This window comes from Chrysochloris asiatica, unplaced genomic scaffold (genome assembly GCF_000296735.1).
Source record: "Chrysochloris asiatica unplaced genomic scaffold, ChrAsi1.0 scaffold00048, whole genome shotgun sequence".
In the NCBI taxonomy this organism is placed as follows: Eukaryota; Metazoa; Chordata; class Mammalia; order Afrosoricida; family Chrysochloridae; genus Chrysochloris; species Chrysochloris asiatica.
The window spans coordinates 15198533-15218361 of NW_006408566.1; the positions used below are offsets into that span (position 1 = coordinate 15198533).

General features: G+C 37.6%; 1 protein-coding gene across 2 annotated transcripts in view; it reads right to left on the minus strand.

Moving 5' to 3' along the window:
- NFIA (nuclear factor I/A) overlaps nt 1-19829 on the minus strand; it is a 505904-nt gene that overhangs the window by 86559 nt on the left and 399516 nt on the right. For both annotated transcript variants that reach the window (XM_006862482.1, XM_006862483.1), the window contains exon 7: nt 10968-11096. In XM_006862482.1, coding sequence (XP_006862544.1) covers nt 10968-11096 — 129 coding nt within the window. The remainder of the gene's footprint in view (nt 1-10967; nt 11097-19829) is intronic.

Here is a 19829-nt window from a genome sequence, read left to right on the forward strand (position 1 = left end):
GTTTTCTAACTCTAAATCTTTGCATATTTTATTATAGTATTTGGCTTTATCTTCTCGAGCTGATCTTTGAAATTTCCTGTTCAGCTCTTGCACCTCTTCTGTTTTTCCATTTGCTTTGGCTTCTCTACGTTGGGTATGCCATTTTACTTTCTTCTATTAACTCTTGAAAATATTTCATAGATTTGTTGCTGTTGATAGGAAACAAAATCTAGCAGAGGGTAAGTGATTTACCAAAGCTTACACAGAACCACAGTGGTTGGCCAGGGCTTGAATTCTATTCTTGATGACTCCAAAGACCATGGTCTTTTCACTGCACTCTGCTGTCTCCAACTGAATCATTTTTCTGAGGTCAAGGAGTTTACTTCCTTTCAAAATTCTTTGTTCATAGGGGGCCCTTTATAGTAACCCCTGGCAATTCTGATGGTGCATACATGTGCTCTGAACACCCCCCTGCCCCCAAAGAGGAATTGTTTGGGGAAAAGAGCAATTTCCATTTACTATGAAGAAATGGCAAGTGACAAATTTAAATTTACCATGGAAATATACAGTTTTTAAAACCAATCCATACATGTACATGATTACATACACTGGTTCTAACAGTATAAAGGATACAACCATGAAATAGGCCACTCTCAGTGATACTGCAGCCACATCAATAGGACCGTAATTCCTATCTTGAATACCAGCGCTCACCCTCTTTTTCCTACATGGATGATAAGCTGATACTACATAAACACTGTTACAGCTACAGTTCCATGCTACAGTAATTCACTTAAGTTTCACATGATTTATGGGTCTGTCAATGGGGGGAGGTTGAAAACTCCACACTGAAGTTTAAATGTGCATTTCATATCTAAAGCCGTAATTGGGCGTATGTTTGTGAGAGGAAGAGAGAGATGGAAGAAAACATTTCACATACAGTGGAAACACAAATTCAACCTTGAAACTTGTATTCCTCTAGGAAAAAAAGGAACTCCCCAAATGGATAGAAACATGGAATTAATGTTAGACTAAGTTGAACCAGAGAGAAAGAGTTGTAGATGTGTCTTATAGTACAAGTAATACCTGGAAACCTTATCAATGAAGGGATTTCTAAGGAATCCTTCTCAGAGCCAGTAACCACTGCCTTCACTGTGTGTGCATACATGGGGCTAAGGAGTATGTATGCGTGTGTGCATCTATGTGCATGCCTGTGTGTGTAAATGCACATGTATTTATGTGTGAGAGAGACAGAGAGAAAGAAGGCAAGGAATTCCAAGGGAGAGTGGCTCCTTTTGTTAAGATGAGATTAAATCTAGGTGCGCTTGGCTAATCATCCTATTCTTCTCTTTGGCACTCACCCTGGGAGCATTTTGCCTCTTTAAGAGATTAAGGAGCCAAGTGGTCTTACTGCTCTAACCTGTCCTCCCTGGAACAACATATTAACACAATTCCTCTACAGAAGAGCTCTCTTTAGAAGTTTGCTGCAGGGATGACAAATTAACCCAGCAGGGTGTCCTACACATCTATCTCAGTACAAATTATTAGTGTAATAGAGCTTTTAGTTATGCATTTATCTAGTAATTATTGAACAGTTACAGAAAACCAAGCTGAGCAGCCACAGTCCTTTATGAGGTTGGCTCGGTGGGTGGCCTTACAGTTAATTTAGGATACTTCTCCACTAAGCAGTTCACTTGCAGACAAATTAGCTAAACAGACTTCTCCTTTAAATATTTTCCATGTCACAGTGAAACTCTTTACAATACAATAAAGGTACAGCTTTAATTACACGCTTCCTGACTTTTGTTTAGTTGTAGTTTTAAAACATTTGCTGGCACTGTTTTTTTCCTTTGGCTGGGCAGTAATAGCTGGTTCTAAGTATCTGGCTAATGAATTTAATAATTTCCTGAACTGGGAACTTAAAGAGCCTTTGCTAAAAAGCTGCTTTTCCTCTTTACTATCCAGTTACTTCAAATTCCATGGACAATGTTTCCCGTTAGGTGGGGCTCTGGCACTTGAGCTAACCTTGACCCATGTTCACAAGTCCTCTAGATTCTCTTTTCAACGCTGGCTCTTGTTTTCAAAGGTGGTACTTGTTAGTAAGTCTGTGATGCCTGCATTTGAAAATCAAGTCTGGCAATTCTTATTGTAGGAAGACAACACAATGCTTTCTCAAATGACATACTCCAATAATAAATAAACACCTTGTGTGTTGGCAGAATATTTCAGCACCTTGTTAGCAACAGGTACTTAATTGCTTCTCCTTTTACTGAGATAATTCAATTGCACTAAACTCTGAGAGACAAATGAGACTTATTCCACTGAAAGGGGCATCAGCATGTTCAACAACTAAGTTAAAAGCTTTCCTAAAAGACAAAACCATTTGTGGATTTTATACAAGAAAGCTGAGCAAACCTACCATTTGGGGGTCTATGCCAGGAGACGGTACCATGTTTATGGCAGTGATGAAACACCAGGAAGCAAAACATTCCTTCTAGAGGGTCCTCAGTTTAAACAGAAAACTTTCAAATCTTACAGCAAATATTCTATAAAAGGGGGGGGGGGCAATCATTTTGACCTCAGCATTTCTCTTAATGCCTATTAAGATGTTGTTGTTAAGTTCCGCCGAGTCAATTTCGACCCATAACGACCCTGTATAGGGCTCCCAAGGAGCAGCTAGTAAGCTTGAACCACCGACCTTGCAGTTCAAACAACTTTGCAGTCTGACACATTAGCCCACAGCGCCACACCAGGACTCTGGTTATTAAGATAGCAGCTCTGAATTAAAACCAAACAAATACATATTGAACTATATATACACCTTGAACAGTGCTGTTCCTGGTGCACTTGAATATTGTATTATTATTACACTTGGGAGATGGAAAGAACTCCCTTTTATTCTCAGACTTACTCTCTGTCTTCCATTGAATCCATGCATCTGTTCATTTAGTCAATAAATACTTACTGAATGTTTTCCCTATGTCAGGCACTAAGATTCAGGGATAAACAATAAAGATGTAGTTCCTGCCTTAATGGGCCATGCCATCTAATGATATCTACTGCTTTCATATTTTACCTCCCTTTCTTTACTCTTTTACTTATTGTCTAAGTACAGTACAAGCCTACTCCAAGTTTTCCTGGTGACCTCAATTTCCTGGAAGGTAATCTTAATTCTCATTATTCTCTGCAGTATATTTTTCTTGGCTAACCCGGGAGATATTGTTGACTTCAGACCCTCAGATGTTTCATCAGTAAGAGCAGGGTCCCCATTTGAGCTTTGAGGATCATGGGCTTAGAGAGGTTTATAGAGCATATAAACTTCCACTACCTCTCCAAACAGAAAGTGGCATGATTCTTTGAAAGCTGAGCAATAAATCTTTGATTTATATGTCTATTCTCTAAATACTTCTCATGTATATTTTCAGAATCAGAGCAATTTTACTTCCAAACTCCCTTTTGGATTCATAAAAAAGTAGAGTTTCAACCTCCTGTTCACATTTTTATAATCGGAATTCCGCAATACTTAGTTACCACATAGCATAATTTGTTTGCTGTTGCTTGAGAATAGCGATTACTGTTTATGCTTCTTGGGGCTTGCCAAATGTTACCATAGTTCTCTATTAGGGTGCTTGTCCTTTGTTCTCTCCAGGCTGCATTCATCCTATCATAGTAACACAACTGCTATCAGCCACTAGCAGGGAGGCGCTCTGAGGACAGACACCTTGTTGTCCTTGTCTATTGTATTTAGCAGTGAGGGAGTAGCTTGTACATGGTTAAGAACTCAATAAACATTTGTGGGGGGGGGGGAACTGATGGGCCTCCAGTAGATAATGGAAGTCAGCAAGCAAAGTACAACATTGGGGGGAAAAAACCGAACTGGCAATGTGGAAAACGTGTTTGGACCTGCCAGAAATGCTGTGCTTACAAGCAGAAAGGAATCATAGGTGAATAAGGTGCCAAGTGATTTTTTATGGCTGTTTAAAACAACTACCACAACAAAAAACCTCCATGTGATACACTAGTTATATTATGCTTTTTGAAATATATAAATGACTATGTTATGTCTCTCATAAAGAAAAAAATGTGAAAACAAACGAGTTGAATAAGTTTATGCTATTTATTTCTCCCAGTTTGGGGGTGGGAGGTAGAGGCTATAGATAGGGTTGAAAGGGAACTGAGCTCCAACTAGCTTTCTAGTCTTGTTTCTGGGCAGCTTAGATTTTTCATCCATAGAAATAATGTGGAGAATAGTACTGCCACTAAATGGTAAAAAAAAAAAAAATTATATATATATTCATTCATTCCTATTTGGGAGTCCTGGTGTGGCACTGTGGGATACAGCACTGGGCCACAATGTCGGTATGAACCACAAGGTTGGCAGTTCAACCTCAGCAGCCGTTTGTTTCTAGGAAGTCCTATATATACGGGGTTGCTATGAGTTGTAACTGACTCAACAACAACAATTCCTATTTAGCTACTGGTAAAATATTTATAGAGTGATAATATGCTCAGTTAAAAATATATATGCTCCCAAGCTCCTCTGCATCTAGAGGTGATGGTGTTCCATAGTTCTGACCTTGTTGGTTAAGAGCCTATAAAATATGGTCTGCAAGCTGGCAGGCACTTTTGCCCTTGCTGTTTCCTTCTTCCTGCTTGGAATTTAGATGTAAGGTTGGAGTACAGTGACTACATGAAGACCATGAAGTTGCAACATAAAGATCAAAATGACCCACTAAGCAGGGCTAAGAGTCTTGGTGCTATAGGGAATGCTATAGAGTTGCTAAGATTCAGAATCCACTTGAGGGCACTTACCACAACAACAATAAAGCAGGGCTAATAGAAGAAATCTAGATTCTTAGTGGCATCTTGGAGTCAACATCACAACCTGGGTCTTACACTTATTTTAATGCAAGAAAAACACAACTCTTACTTTTTCTGTCTAGTCAGATTTTCTGTTACTTGTAGCAAAACGTAATCCTTAGTACACAGAGGGGAGAAATTAGGACAGGAAATCCCCAGAGTTTCTTAGCATTAGATGTTCTATGGTTCTAGCATCCTGGTGTAGTACTGGACTGCTAACTACAAGGTCATCATTCAAACCCACCTACTGGACAGATGGCACTTATCAACAAGAAGAAGATGAAGCTCAATAAATGCATATCTGACAATTACCTTTAACTTATGTCTCCTCCCTGTTTCAAAATCCCAAATGCATGGAGTTACTTTACTCATTGCAGAACAGTTAAATATCATTCATTATCTTGTTTTTGAAAACAGATAAGGCAGAAACATAAGTTTCAAGAAATCTCATACTTTCAAAGACACTTGAAAATATTGCTGATGACTATTCCAAATCTCAAAAGGAGTTAAATTCTACAAATTATCAGGCAAATTTATAACTCTTCAAAGGATAAAAGGAAAAACAAATTTTTCCTCCTCAATTCCCATGAATATAAAATAATCATGATTGAATAATTTATTATGGTTGACTTTTTTTTTTTTTTGAAGTATTGGTAAAACAGTCTTCCACAACTCAATCTTTAAGCCTAAAGTACATAGTACATAGTAACTGCAATGTGTAATGTATAATGATATACAATGTATAATGATATACAAGCACCTTTACTGAAATTTACTTTTTTGTTTAACCTTAAAACATTCTAAAGTAGTTTAGCCTCTATACCTAAGTATGCCACCTAGAGAAACAAGTGGCAAAGCATAATTCCCATGATATAGACCCCCAACGAAATGGATTGGCCAAGTGGCAGCATCAATGGACTCAAGCATGGCAACAGTAGTGAGGTTAGCCCAGGATCAGGCAGTGTTTTGTTCTGCTATGCATAAGGTTGCTATGGGTCACTACCGACTGGATGGCACCTAACAACAACAACAACAGATGGCCAAACTAAGCCCACAAGGTGAAGTAACTTATCAAAGCTACTGATTAGGCCAATATCAGAGGGGAGACTGGTTTGAAAAAATTATACTTCTCTATTTTTATAATATAAATAAGCAAGTGGTTAGAACATAGAATAACTAAGAAAAACCATTACTTTTAGTATCAATGCTTTGTTTAGACAATCTTGCAAACTTTTTCTTCTGATGAAAGGCCACAGTTGTACATTCCATTTTTGACATTCCTTAGAAAGAGAAAGTATTGTACCAAACATGTTATCTATGGTTCTTCGGAAGCAGTGAGAACCCATCAGTATTGGAGAAGGGGATGAGTGTATTTTGTGTATATTCATGTATACTTTGAATGCTTTCTAGTCAATCAATATTTCAGCAGATAACCTACCATGTGAGGCACAATGTTGCTGTTGTTGATGATGTTGTTGTTAGGCACCATCAAGTTGGTTCCAACTAATAGCAACCAGAAGGGAACACTGCCCGGCCATCCTAACAATCGTTGTTATGGTTGAATCATTGCTGCAGCTACTGTATCAATCCACCACATGGAGGCCTCTTTTTCATTGACCCTCCATTTTTCCAAGCATGCTGATCTCTTCTGATAATATGTTCAAGTGCCTGCACCCTCATTTCTAAGGTGCATTCTGACTGCATTTCTTTCAAGATGGATTTACTTGTTCTTTCGGCAGTCCATGGGATATTTGATATTCTTTGCCAGAGCCATAAGTCCAGACATCTATCTTTCTTTTGTCTTCATTATTCATATTCCAGCTTTCATATAAATCTGAGGTAATTAAAAATACCATGGCTTGGGTCAGGCACACCTTAGTCTTCAAAGTGTTACCTTTGCTCTTTAACACTCTAAAGAGATCTTTTACAACAGATCTGCCCAATGCAATCTCTTATTTGATTTCCTGGCTGTTGCTTTCATGGATAATTACTGGCAGCATCGTACCTCAGGATAGATGGTGAAATGAATGTGACACTGTTTCTCTTTGTCATTCCTGGCACAGTAGACCATATGTTTGTCTGATTCCAAATGGTCAATACCAGTCCATTTCAGCTCACTAATATCTAAGTACTGATTTTCAAGTGTTCCTTCATTTTTATTAACTTCCAGTTTTCTTAGATTGATACTTCGTACACTCCACATTCTAATTATTAATGGATATTTGCAGCTCTTATCATTTTGAGCTTTACTCCATTCACATCATTAAGGCTGATTCTACTTTGAGGAGGCAGCTCTTCCCCAGGCATATTTTGAGTACCTTTCAACCAGTGGGGCTAATGATCTGGTACTATATCTGACAAGGTTCTGCTGCTATCCATAAGGTTTCCACTGGTCACTACTTTCAGAAATAGATCCCCTAGGTTCTTCTTTCCAGTCTGTTTAGGATTAGAAGCTTTGCTGAAACGTGTCCACCATTGGTGATCCTGCTTCCATTTGAAATACTGGTGATATAGCTTTCAGCATCACAACAGCATGCAAGCCACCACAGTACAACAAACTCACAGATGAAAGGCAGTGTGCTTAACTACGATACGATTTCTTTTTCAAGAAGTAATCTTCAAGGAGAGTTTTTCTTTGCAGTAGTTCAGGAAGAGTTTTCTTTTGCAAAAGGTTGCCACCAGATTTATAAATTTGGTTTCATGTGCAATCAAAAATAGAGCCATTACGTTCTTAGTGAGGTAAACTTGCATTGCTCTGTTAAGATATCACTTTTGATGTAGGCACTGAGAAATTTCATACAGTTATTGTTTACTAACTGGTTCTTGTTAAGTCAAGGTATTGCCATGAGAAATTTTAGGGAAAGCATCAGAAGTGTGGTAACTTGGGCTCTGATCAGGGGTGAATATACCATGTAAATGTGAGCAAGAATGAGTAAACAACTCCCCACCCACTTTAAAACCCAACAATGGGAGCCTAGTAACAAGACACACTTTTCTCCAAGACCCCTTTAAAGTCTGATTGTCTGGCCGCTCCACTGATTCATTTGTTCAGGTTGTGACAATGCTGCACAATAATAAAAGCATCAGAGGCCGCATTCTCCTTTCTGTTCACATCTCCCATTTACTCCACCCTGACACTCAAACCATCTTTCCTCAAATTCAGCCTCAGTATCCTAAATATCAAGACTTAGTTCTTGACATGAGGTCATTTCAGTCATTACCTTTCCAAATGGTTCAAAGAATAAATGGGAATGCAGCATAGTTAATATTTCTTAATAATAAGAGACTAAGTACAAATCTTTTAAATATGCCTTAGCCAAAACTATCTTATATTAGTCTATCTCAATGCTATGATTTTTTTTCCCCACAAAGATGCTACTGAGGAGTTTCATCTTAACTATTCAATGTCCTTCACCAGACCACTAAGAGGGATGGGGTGCAGTAAGAATGGGTACCTGAGTAGACTTTCCAGAAAGGAGAATCGAGGATGCTGGGAACCATCTTGAACTCTGGTGAAAACAAAGAATCTTTGGTATTCCATAATTTAAACTAGGCAGCTTTCTATCTTCCTCATGAACAGTTTATAAATATGAATATGAACAGGAGACTAAAACTCGTTGTGCTATATGGGCTAAGGCAGTCCATTCTGGTTCACTCGGTGTGATTCACTTTAGCATACAGGTTTAGTTGTCTAGCATTAAGCTCTCAACACAGGGCTCAAAATTTAGTGCTAGGACTGTTATAATCATCTTTAGAACTATAGTTCTAAGGCAAGACTCATAGTAGGCACTCTTAATAGTTATTGGATGAAAATATTTGCACATTCCTTATGTTCTTCGAGGAGTCGCCATTTATAGTGTTTTGTTGTAGTTTCTACACAAGGATATGAGTTTGGGAAGAGACGTTCATTCATCAGAATTGTACACATTTTATTGGTGACGGTATTGAAAATCCAGAAGGTAAGTAGAAAGGCCAAAGGGCAGCTCACCAAGCTCTCCTGAATGCTAGCATTGTGTTCTTTCCAATTGTTACTGTCTTGCTATGCAGGAATATCTCCTTTGCTTGGAACGCTCTCCATTCTTCTAAGTTTCTTTTAAGACTTGACTTCAGCATTATCTGCATTTTGAAGTCTTGTTATGTGATACAAAGTGATCAATAACAGCACACTCCACATCATCTTCTAACTATTTATTTTCTTATATGTCTCTTTCCTGCATTAGATTATATGTTCTATACAGACCACTGAATTTCCACTCTTTATATAGAAACTAACCGGCTTCCATTGAGTCAGTTCCAACTCATGGTGCCCCGTGTATGTCAGAGTAGAACTGTGCTTCATAAGGTTTTCAATGGTGGATTTTCAGAAGATTCCCAGGTCTTTCTTCTGAGGCACGCTTAAGCTTCCAACCTTTCAGATAGCAGCCAAACTCACTAAGCACTTGCATCACCCAAGGCTTACCATATAGAAACTGGTACTCAGTAAATCTTTGTTTAATGAATGAATTAACCTTCATTATCCTCACCCCCGAGTTCCTGCAGAAGCTTTTGTATTTTTTTAAAATTCATTTAGCGTGCAAAATATGCTAACCTGACCATAAAAAGAGGAGAAAAAAAAAATCCAAGTTTTATTTCTTTGAGACCTTAAATCTTCTGACTAAAAGGGTTTCATATCTATGATTCCACACTAAAGTTTAAATGTTCAATAAATGCAGACTTTGAGTATCATATCATATATGTTATCCCATTTAAATACAGTTATTCTGGGATTATATCATCCAATTCAGATGCAGGTTCTCAAGTAAAACGTATATGGCAAGATTATCTGATTGTATCATGTACATACACATACAAGTAAATAATACAGGATTTTAACAAAGTTGTACCAATGACCACAAGACTTAAATGATCACAAGTTTAAAAACTGAGTGTAAGAAAGTGCTTCACACAACAGATAAAATACTTTCTTTAATGTAATTTCTCCACATGTGCATTGAACAGACCTCTCAACTGCTGTGTCTTCCCAAGATACACACAGAGTATTCATAAACCGACTCAGTTTTGTGAGGCTAACACTGAGATTCATGCAAGAAAATAGCCATTTTCCCAGACGTAAGTCAAAGTAGACAAGAGACTATAACTTTCTAGGGTGTTTTATGACTCCAGCTGGTAGATCACAGTCCTACCTAAACGAAAATCTGATGGGAGAAAGTAAACGTGGTTACAATTATTCATACTCTTACTGTGGGAGTTTCATAAACAAACTAATAAATATTTTCATCTTGTAATAAGGTCAAGTTAAGTGATTTGCTGACATTCTCTTGAGGTTTAAAGCTTGTCTTTAATGTGAAATACAAATCATATTTCTTGTGGACACATTTTAATAATAAACTTAAAAGCACATGAGACAAAAATAATAAAAGCATTGCAATGAGAAGCAGACAAACTATCTACCACTTCAAAGGGAGTTAATGAATACTGCTTGTCAACACTCTGATGCAAACAACCTCAACACAAAACACAATATATTGACATTATGGAAAGACAATCAGCAGGGATGAGAGGCATAAAAAAAAAAAAAAAACCCACAAAAAACAGCTATTACTTGAAAACAGGTAACTGTGCATATGGAAATATACTCAACTAATACACACAAATACAGCATAAATTGTGGGACAGATTTGATTCAGGTTAAATCCAAATACTTCCCACCTTTTTGCAAAATCCCACAGGCAAAGAAGCAGTTTAGTTCCTTTTGGTATCAGAAGAGGATCAAGGACTTTATGCCAAATTTCTTACCAGTTTCTCTTGAGTCAGTTTTAACTCATGGGAACCCCAGGTGTGCCAGAGTAGAACTGTTCTCCATATAAGTTTTCAATGAATGAGTTTTCAGAACTCACTGTTAACCCTTCCTTCTGAGGTACCTATGGGTAGACTAGAACCGTTTGCACCACTCTGAGATTCTGCCAAACCCCATGGGTTCCTCATTTTTCAAGGCGGTCCCCCATGGATAAGAAAATGGAACACTCACTGCCTTTGGAAACGAACATTCTGGGAAGTCTTTGTGTGTCTCATTTTGTTACTTTGGTCATCATTTAAGAAAAACTGAAGAACCCTGTGCAGTGACTCACCTCTGGGTCCTGTAATGACAGGTCGGTGATGCTGTGTGAATGCTGTTCCCAGGGAGGAGGTCTGCGAAGGGGAGGGACTGCTGAAACCAGACTTCTCCGACTTCTTCAGTGTGGTTGGAGATGGCATTCCTACCAAGAAGAATTGATTAATAAGCACTTGATAAAACTTTTTAAAAAAAAATTTAAAAAGGAATCTACTTGTGAATGGAAAATTTGTTTAGAATTAGTACTTGAACAAACAGGTGACAGAAAGGTCCCTGGATAAATGAGCTTATAATAGATTGAAATTTACACTACTAATCTCGGATCATTAGACTCCTGGGGTGGTGCTGTAGGATAATGCACTAGACTGCAAGGTACAGTTTAAGCCCACCAGTATCTCCTTGGAAAAACCTATACAGGGACTCTATATGAGTTGGACCTGACTAGATGGCACTTAACAACAACAACAATCTCAGACCATTAGGGGTCAGGGGATATTAACCTTCTCTAATTATAGAGCTCTGGTAGCACAGTGGTTATGAATCGGGCTGTGAACCTCAAGGTCAGCAGTTCGAAACTACCAGGTGTTCCACGGGAGAAAAATGAGGTGTTCTGCTCCCGTAAAGATTTACAGCTTTGGAAACCCTGTACAGGGTTGCTATGAGTCGGAACCGACTCGACGGCACTTCACCACCACCACCACCGATTATAGAACAAATTTTCCCTGTGTTTTCAGAAAGTTGTTTTCAGTGTCCATGCCTTCTGGAACACTCCAAAGAGGCAGCCAGTTAAGCACACGAGCACCATAAATACAGCCATATCCTCCCTACCACCTTTCTTAGTTCAACTCTAAAGTATCATCATCTCCACATTTTAAATAATTTAGCTATTTTAACATTAAAAAAAAAAAAATCAACAAGGGTAACTCCATTGTTTCTTCAAGTTATTAATAATAGAAAAAATAAAGTTAAAAGCAAAAGAAAATGCAAAACCATTGGAAACTGGTTAAATATGTTCTAACTAACGAAGATAATACTGTAGATGAGCAATCACAGGGAAAAATCTTGAAAACAAATTTCAGTAGAAAAAACAATGACAAAACCGGATGTTGTTATACTATGCTAACATTTTAACATGTATTTCTATGAATTGAGAAAGAACTGGAACAAAGTATACACAAATTAATCACAGTACTCACTTTGTACTGGATTTGGGTAATTTTTGTTACCTTTTTTTCCTCTTTTGCTTACTTGTATTTTCAGTGATGATCACATATTACTTTTAGTTAAGAAAAAATAATAAAAGCTCAGTTTTAAAAATAGTATTTTTACTACTGTATCTAAGGATTTTAACAGCATTTCCAGCATGGGAAATGCTTTGACAAGAAAATTACTGGATTTGCAATGTTCTCTGTAACAACGCTACCACACAGAACTGTAGGTATCCATCAGTTTGGTGGTGTGCCAATTAAAACAATGAAAACTGGATATAATAATAAAGGAAATGACTTCTAGTCTGCATGCATATTACAAGACAAATTTGTGCTTCCTTAAGTTTGCAGCAAAAATTTGGTGTGCATGGATGTCAAAAGAACCAAATCTCATTCAACTTATAAATGTCTGCTTGGGTTGTGTTCTGCTCATGACCAGATATTGTTTGGGTCAGCTATAAAAATAAATAATAAAAATATTAATGGTAGTATTGTGTTATTGTTACTAAACAGTGGCTAGGTGTGCCAAGAATTTTATAGGTATATATCTGCCCACTTGAAGTAAAATCCTAATTATTTGTGATCACACATTTTCTAAACAAGATTCTACAACATGACACTGGAGTGTGACTTCAGATTCCATAAGAGAAGAGACCATGACTAGTTTACCCTCTCTCTATCCCCTTGCTGGCTATCTAACACAGGGTCTGGAATACATCAAGTGGTCCCTAATTACTTGTACAGGTTTCAGTTTTATCTGTGACTTTACTCATAGATGCTTGAACACAGCAAGCCTTGGAGCTTTGACACAATGAAAAGAAAAGATTGCAAATTAGTAAGCAAATGTGCATAGTTGAACAAAAGTACAATGAGAAGTCATATATGATTCCACATTAGCTTGACAAATCTGGATTAGATCCATTCTAGATCAATATTTATGTGATTTAAATTAAAAGCAAATTCCCTAAATCAAGTGAGTTTTAACTATGTTGGTTTGCTGAATCAGTAACCAACGTCATACCATACCAATGTTCTAACACAGCTATTATGAATTAGGGTTTTGGGTCAACACTCACTGTCAATAAAATCAGTCTCTGAGGAAGCATGATTGTACCAAGTGAGTTCTGACAAAGATAATTACCTAGCTTAAGCTATCATCATTTTATTAGATTAGAGAGAAGATTTCAAAAATTAAATGAAAGGAATTAAAAAGCAATGAAAAAGGTAACAGATTTCCCATTTTGTTTCAAACTCTATTGTGTAAAGCCAATATTTAAACTGCCAACCAATTCACTGATTTAAATTCTGTCAAATACCTAAATTATGTGTCATGAATCAGAAAAAATACAGAAAATGAAAATGTCAAAACTCTAAGACATTATTTTCCATACACTGGAATCACTGATGAAATTCGATATTTGAACTAATCTCATTAAAGTAAGCTAGTGGGTGGATTGGTGTGACACTATGGGTTAATGCGCTGGACTGCAAGGTTGGTTTGAACCACAAAATAGGCAGTTCAAGCTCACCAGTAACTTCCAGGAAAATCTATACAGGGTAGCTATGAGTCAGAACTGACTCGATGGTAGTTAACAACTTAACAACAATGGGTGTCTTGATGGGAAAGTTATCATGTCTTTGAAAAGTTCTATGTATTACAGAAATATTGACTGATTTAAACTCACCATCTACCCCTATTAATGGAAAGGGAACTAAAAAACAATTTAGTATTAAGTAAAAGTCCTCATCACATTTGTCAGCATGTCATACTGTGGTGACTTGCATACTGCTGTGGTATTGGCAGCAATGCCACTGGTCTTTCAAATACCAGCAAGGCCACCCATCTTGGACAGGTTTTGATGGAACTTCCAGACAAAGAACAGACTAAGAAGAAGGATTATCCCTTCTGGGGGATTAGCCCCAAAAACTTTATGAAGAGCAGCAAATAATGTTTTGGAAGAAGTGCAACCAGAGTTCTCCTTGGAGGCCAAGATGGTTAGGCTTTGTCTCTCATACTTTGGACACATTGTCAGGAGAGAACAGTCGCTGGAGAAGGATGTCATGCTGGGTAAGGTGGAGGGTCAGAGAAAAAGAGGAAGACCCCCAATGAGATGGATCAGCCAGGTGACATCATTGATGGCGTCAAGTGTGGCGGCGGTAGTGAGGTTGGCCCAGGATTGGACATTGTTTCCTTCTACTGTGCATGGGGTCGCTATGAGTTGGTTCCGACTCGATGGCACCTGACAACAACAACAACAACATAGTGCCGGAAGATGGGCCCTTCAGGTTGGTAGACACTGAAAATACTACTGAAGAAGACCTGACTCCTTAAAGTAGAGTCAACCTTAATGATGGAGATGGAGCAAAGCTTTGAGGACCTTATTTGCTGATGAGGCATGACTCAGAATTCAAGTATGCATTGATAACTGGAACATGGAATGTATAAATATGAATCTAGGAAAATTGGAAGTCATCAAAAATGAAGTGGAACATACAAAGATCAATATCCTAGGCATTATTGAGCTAAAATGGACAAATAATGCCTATTTTGATTTGGAAAATCATATATTTTTTACCATTCTAGGAATGAAAAAAATGAAGAATGGTATTGCATTCATCATCAAAAAGAACATTTCAAGATATATCCTGAAATACAATGTTGTCTGTGATAGGATAATACCTCTATACCTGTATTGTTGTTGTTAAGTGTCATCGAGTTGGTTCCGATTCATAGCGACCCTGTATAGGGTTTCTGAGTAGTGGCTGGTGTATTTGAACTGCTGACCTTGTGGTTAGCAGTCCAATTCTTATTCTATAGTGCCACAATGCCAATTAATATAACCATTATTCCATTTTATGTACCAAACACCAAGACCAGTGATGAAGAAATTGAAAAATTCTACCAACTTCTTCAATCTGAAATTAATCAAGCATGCAATCAAGATTCACTGATAGTTATTCATGCTTGGAATGTTAAAGTTGGAAACAAAGAGGAGGGATAAGTAGCTGGAAAATATGGTCTTGGTGACAGAAACGATGCTGGAGACAGCATGATACAATTTTGCAAAACCAAGGACCTGTTCACTGCAAATACCTATCTCCAATAACATAAACAGTGACTATACAATTGGCTCTCACCAGATGGAATGCACAGGAATCTAATTAATTACATTTGTGAGAAGAGACAATGGAAACAAGGTCATCGGCTGACTGGGAACAGACCATTAAATGCTCATATGCAAGTTCAGGATGAAGCTGAAGAAAATTAAAACAAGTTCACAAAGCCAAAATACAACTTGAATATGCGATTGTTGGCGTTAAGTGCCACTGAGTCAGTTTCAACCCATAGTAACCTTGTATAGGGTTTCCAAGGAGCAGCTGGTAAGCTTGAACCACAGACCTTGTGACTCAAACCAACTTTGCAGTCTAGCGCATTAACCCGCAGCTCCACACCAGGACTTGACTTGCATGCTGCTGCTGCTGTGTGCCATGGGGTTGGTTCTGACTAATAGCGACCCTGTACAGGGTTTCTGAGGCTGTAAATCTTATGGGAACAGAACGCCTCATTTTTCTCCTGTGGAACAGCTGGTAGTTTCAAACTGCTGACCTTGTGGTTTGCAGCCCAATTTGTAACCACTACGCTACCAGAGCTCCTTACATCATATCTAAATTTAGAGACCATCTCAAGAACTGATTTGATGCACTGACCACTAATGACTGAAGAACAGAAGAGTTGTGCGATGACATCAAGAACATCATACAGGAAGAAAGCAAAAGGTTATTAAAAAGCCAGGAAAGAAAGAAAAGACTAAAAAATGAATGTCAGAAGAGACTAAGAAACTTGCCCTTGAACATAATGTAGCTAAAACAATAGGAAGAAATGAGGAAGACAATTTCAAACGGCAGTATTATAATGAAATGTGCAGCAAAGATTTGGAGTTAGAAAACCAAAAGGGAAGACCATGCTCAGTATTTCTCAAGATGAAAGAACTTAAGAAAAAATTCAAGCCTTCAGTTGCGATAGTGAAGGATTCTAAGAGCAAATTCTGAATAATACAGAAAGCATCAAAAGAAGATGGAAGGAATACACAGAGTCACTGTACCAAAATAACTGGTGGATGTTAAATTATTACAGAGGGGAGTATATGATCAACTGCCAGTGGCATTGAAGGAAGAAGTCCGAGCTGCACTGAAGACTTTAGTGAAAAACAAGGCTCCAGAAATCGATGGAATTGAAATGTTTCAACAAACTGATCCAACACTGGAAGCACTCACACATCTACACCAAGAAATTTGGATGAAAAGATACGTGTGGCCAACTGACTAGAGGAGATCAATATTTGTGTTCATTCCAAAGAGAGATGATGTAATAGAATGTGGAAATAATTGAACAATATCATTAGTATCACATGAAAGTAAAATTCCGCTGAAGAGAATTAAAAAGCAGTTGCAGAAATACATTGACAGATAGCTGCCAGAAATTCAAGCCAGGTTCTGAAGAGGATGTGGAACAAGGGATATCATTGCTGACATCAGATGGCTCTTGGCTGAAAGCAGAGAATGCCAGAAAGATGTTCACTTGTGTTTTATTGACTATATATTATATTGTGTGGCTCAGAATAAACTATGGATTACATTGTGAAAAATGGGAATTCCAGAACATTTAATGGTGCTCATGTGCAATCTGTATATAGAACAAGAGGCAAGTTGTTCAAGCGGAACAAGGGGGTACTACCTGGTTTAAAATCAGGAAATGTGTACATTAGGGTTTCATCCTTTCACTATACTTATTGAACCTGTGTGCTGAGCAAATAATCTGAGAAACTGGACTATATGAAAAAGAACCTGGGAGCAGGATTGGAGGGAGGCTTATTAACAAGGCACAATATGCAAACCACACAACCTTGCTTGCTTTAAGTGAAGAGGAATGGAAGCATTTGTTGATGAAGATCAAAGAATACATATAGCTTTCAGTATGGATTACAGTTCACTGTAAAGAAAACAAAAATCCTCACTACTGGACCAATAAACAACATCATGATAAAGGGAGAAAAGATTGAAGTCGTCAAGGATTTAATTTTATTTGGATCCAGAATCAATGCTCATGAAAACAGCAGTCAAGACATCAAAGGACCTATTGTATTAGGTAAAACGATTGTTCAGGACCTCTTTAAAGTGTTAAAGAGCAAAGACTGAAGTTGTCAAAGACTTCATTTTGCTTGGATCTATAATCAACACTTATGGAAGCTGCAGTCAAGAAATCAAATGGCATTAGGCAAATCTGCTGCACAAGGTTTCTTTAAAGAGTTCAAGAGCAAAGACGTCACTTTGAGAATTAAGGTATGCCTGACCTAAGCTATGGTGTTTTCCATTTACTTATATGCATATGAAAGTTTGACAGTGAATAAGGAAGACCATAGAAGAATTGATGCATTTGAGTTATGGTGTTGGAGGAGAATATTGAAAGTACCATAGGCTGCCAGGAGAACAAACAAACATGTATTGGAAGAAGTACAACCTAAATGCTCCTTAGAAGTCAGAAGCTGGACTTCGTCTCTCATACTTTGGACATATTTTCAGAAGGGACTAAACCCAGGCGAAGGATATTATGTTTGATAAAGTAGAGGGTCAATGAAAATGATGAAGAGTTCCAAGGAGATAGATCGATTGGCACAGTGATAGCAACTATGGGCTAAGGCATAGCAATGACTGTGAGGATGGTACAAGACTGGGTAATGTTTTGTTCATTTGTTCATTGGGTCGCCATGAGTCGTAACAGACTTGAGGGCAACAGCAACATCAGGTACAAGTATCAAAAACCTTTAAGCTAATATCTGGGTTCAAAACTGAAAAAGTCAAACCATCTTTGAAATGGTTAACAAAGAAAGAAACACTGTAAACAAGAACAAGCTGAACTATGTACAATTTTCTAAATTTATCCCAGTCAAGTAATATGAGCCCTCAGGCTGTCATGAATCTCAAAATTACTCTGTGTTTTCAATATTTAAAGACTAGTATCGAGCACATCTCTTTATTACATACTTTAATATTTTCTCTATATGTATAATGTATATTTTGGTTAATGTGCTTTATATTAATTGACTGATTAAAGTACTAAATGCTGGTAAACTGCTTTATGTTAAAACTAAAGAACATTCATCTTGGCTTTTATTTTTGAAATCAAATTTGTACAATACTTAAAAAATAAAGTCCTTTTTGAATTTTTTTTTTTTTTTTTTTTTACCAGTTAGCCAGGCACAACTGTTACACAATTACTGACCAGGAAAATGGTTGATTGGATTTTCTTAATGACTCAAAGCTTTAACTTGAATAATTTTTAGAAGTGTTATACTGTTTAAAAAAAAGATTACAGATAGGGTAATGCTAGGTTTTCTTCTGGAGCTAAGAGGAAATACTACTTTAAAGTTTGATATAGAAAAATAAATATCTTTATACATTTATTTTATGCTAACAGGAATCTACCATAATATTGCGTCTCAATGAGACATGCTGTTGTTTTGATTGCCATAAAACAAAAACAAAAACAAAAACCCACCTAATGATGGTAAATAGAATAAGATGTGGATTTCAAAAAAACCTTTGACAGGTCATTGATTTTCTAGATATTCAGAATTTCTGAATTTTCCTGTACTTTGCCACTTTTCTAACCTACCTGAGTTCTTTCCAACTATGTTCAGTGGACAAAGGCAAAAATAAAGGAAATTCTGGCCATTTAGACCATTTGATCCCTGGAGACACTTATGAGTAGGAAACCCACAGAAACACCTTGGAAGTACCAGACAAGCATAGTTTCTACAAAGATTCTTTTAGATTCCCCAACAATATTTGAGGTAGTCAGAAATCCAAAGTAGACTTCAAGATTCCTGGCCTCTGGCATACATGGTTGGTTTCCCTCAAGTCAGTTCCAACTCAGAGACCCTAGGTACAAAGAATAAAGCACTGCCTGGTCCTGAGTCATCATTACAACTGTTACTATGACTGAGCCCATTGTTGTAGCCTCTGTGCCAATCCATCTTGTTAAGTGTCTTCCTCCTTCTTGCTGACTCTCTACTTTACTAACCATGGTGTCCTTCTCCAGGGATTGGTTCTTCCTGACAACATGTCCAAAGTAAATGAGACAAAGTCTCGCCTCCTCACTTCTAAGGAATATACCTTGCGTATTCCTCTCACCTTGAATGTGGGCAGTACCTCTAGATATGATAGATGTCACTCGATGACTATTGCAAAATTAAAAATATTTCTGCATTGGGAATTAAGATGGTTAATTTTACGGGACAACTTGGCTAGGCTAGGGAGCCCAGTGGTTTGGTTAAAAACTAGCTTGGTTGCTGCCCCACAATGCAATCTAATATAATGTAATCACTTTCCATAATGTAATCTTAAGTAATGTAATTAATCATTTAGTTGAGAAGAGAGCTTCCTTATGGTATGCTTTGTTTCCATACTATAAATAGATATTCTGTTAGAACACTTTCTCTACCCTTTGCAATCTGTCACCTTGGGGCACAAGACTACCGAAGTTTCTAGCCTGTTGCCTGACCTACAGATTTTGGACTTGCTGGATGCTATAATCATGTGAACCATTCCCATGAAATAAATCAATCTCTCTCTGTCTCTCTCTCTCTGTCTCTCTCTCTCTGTCTCTCTCT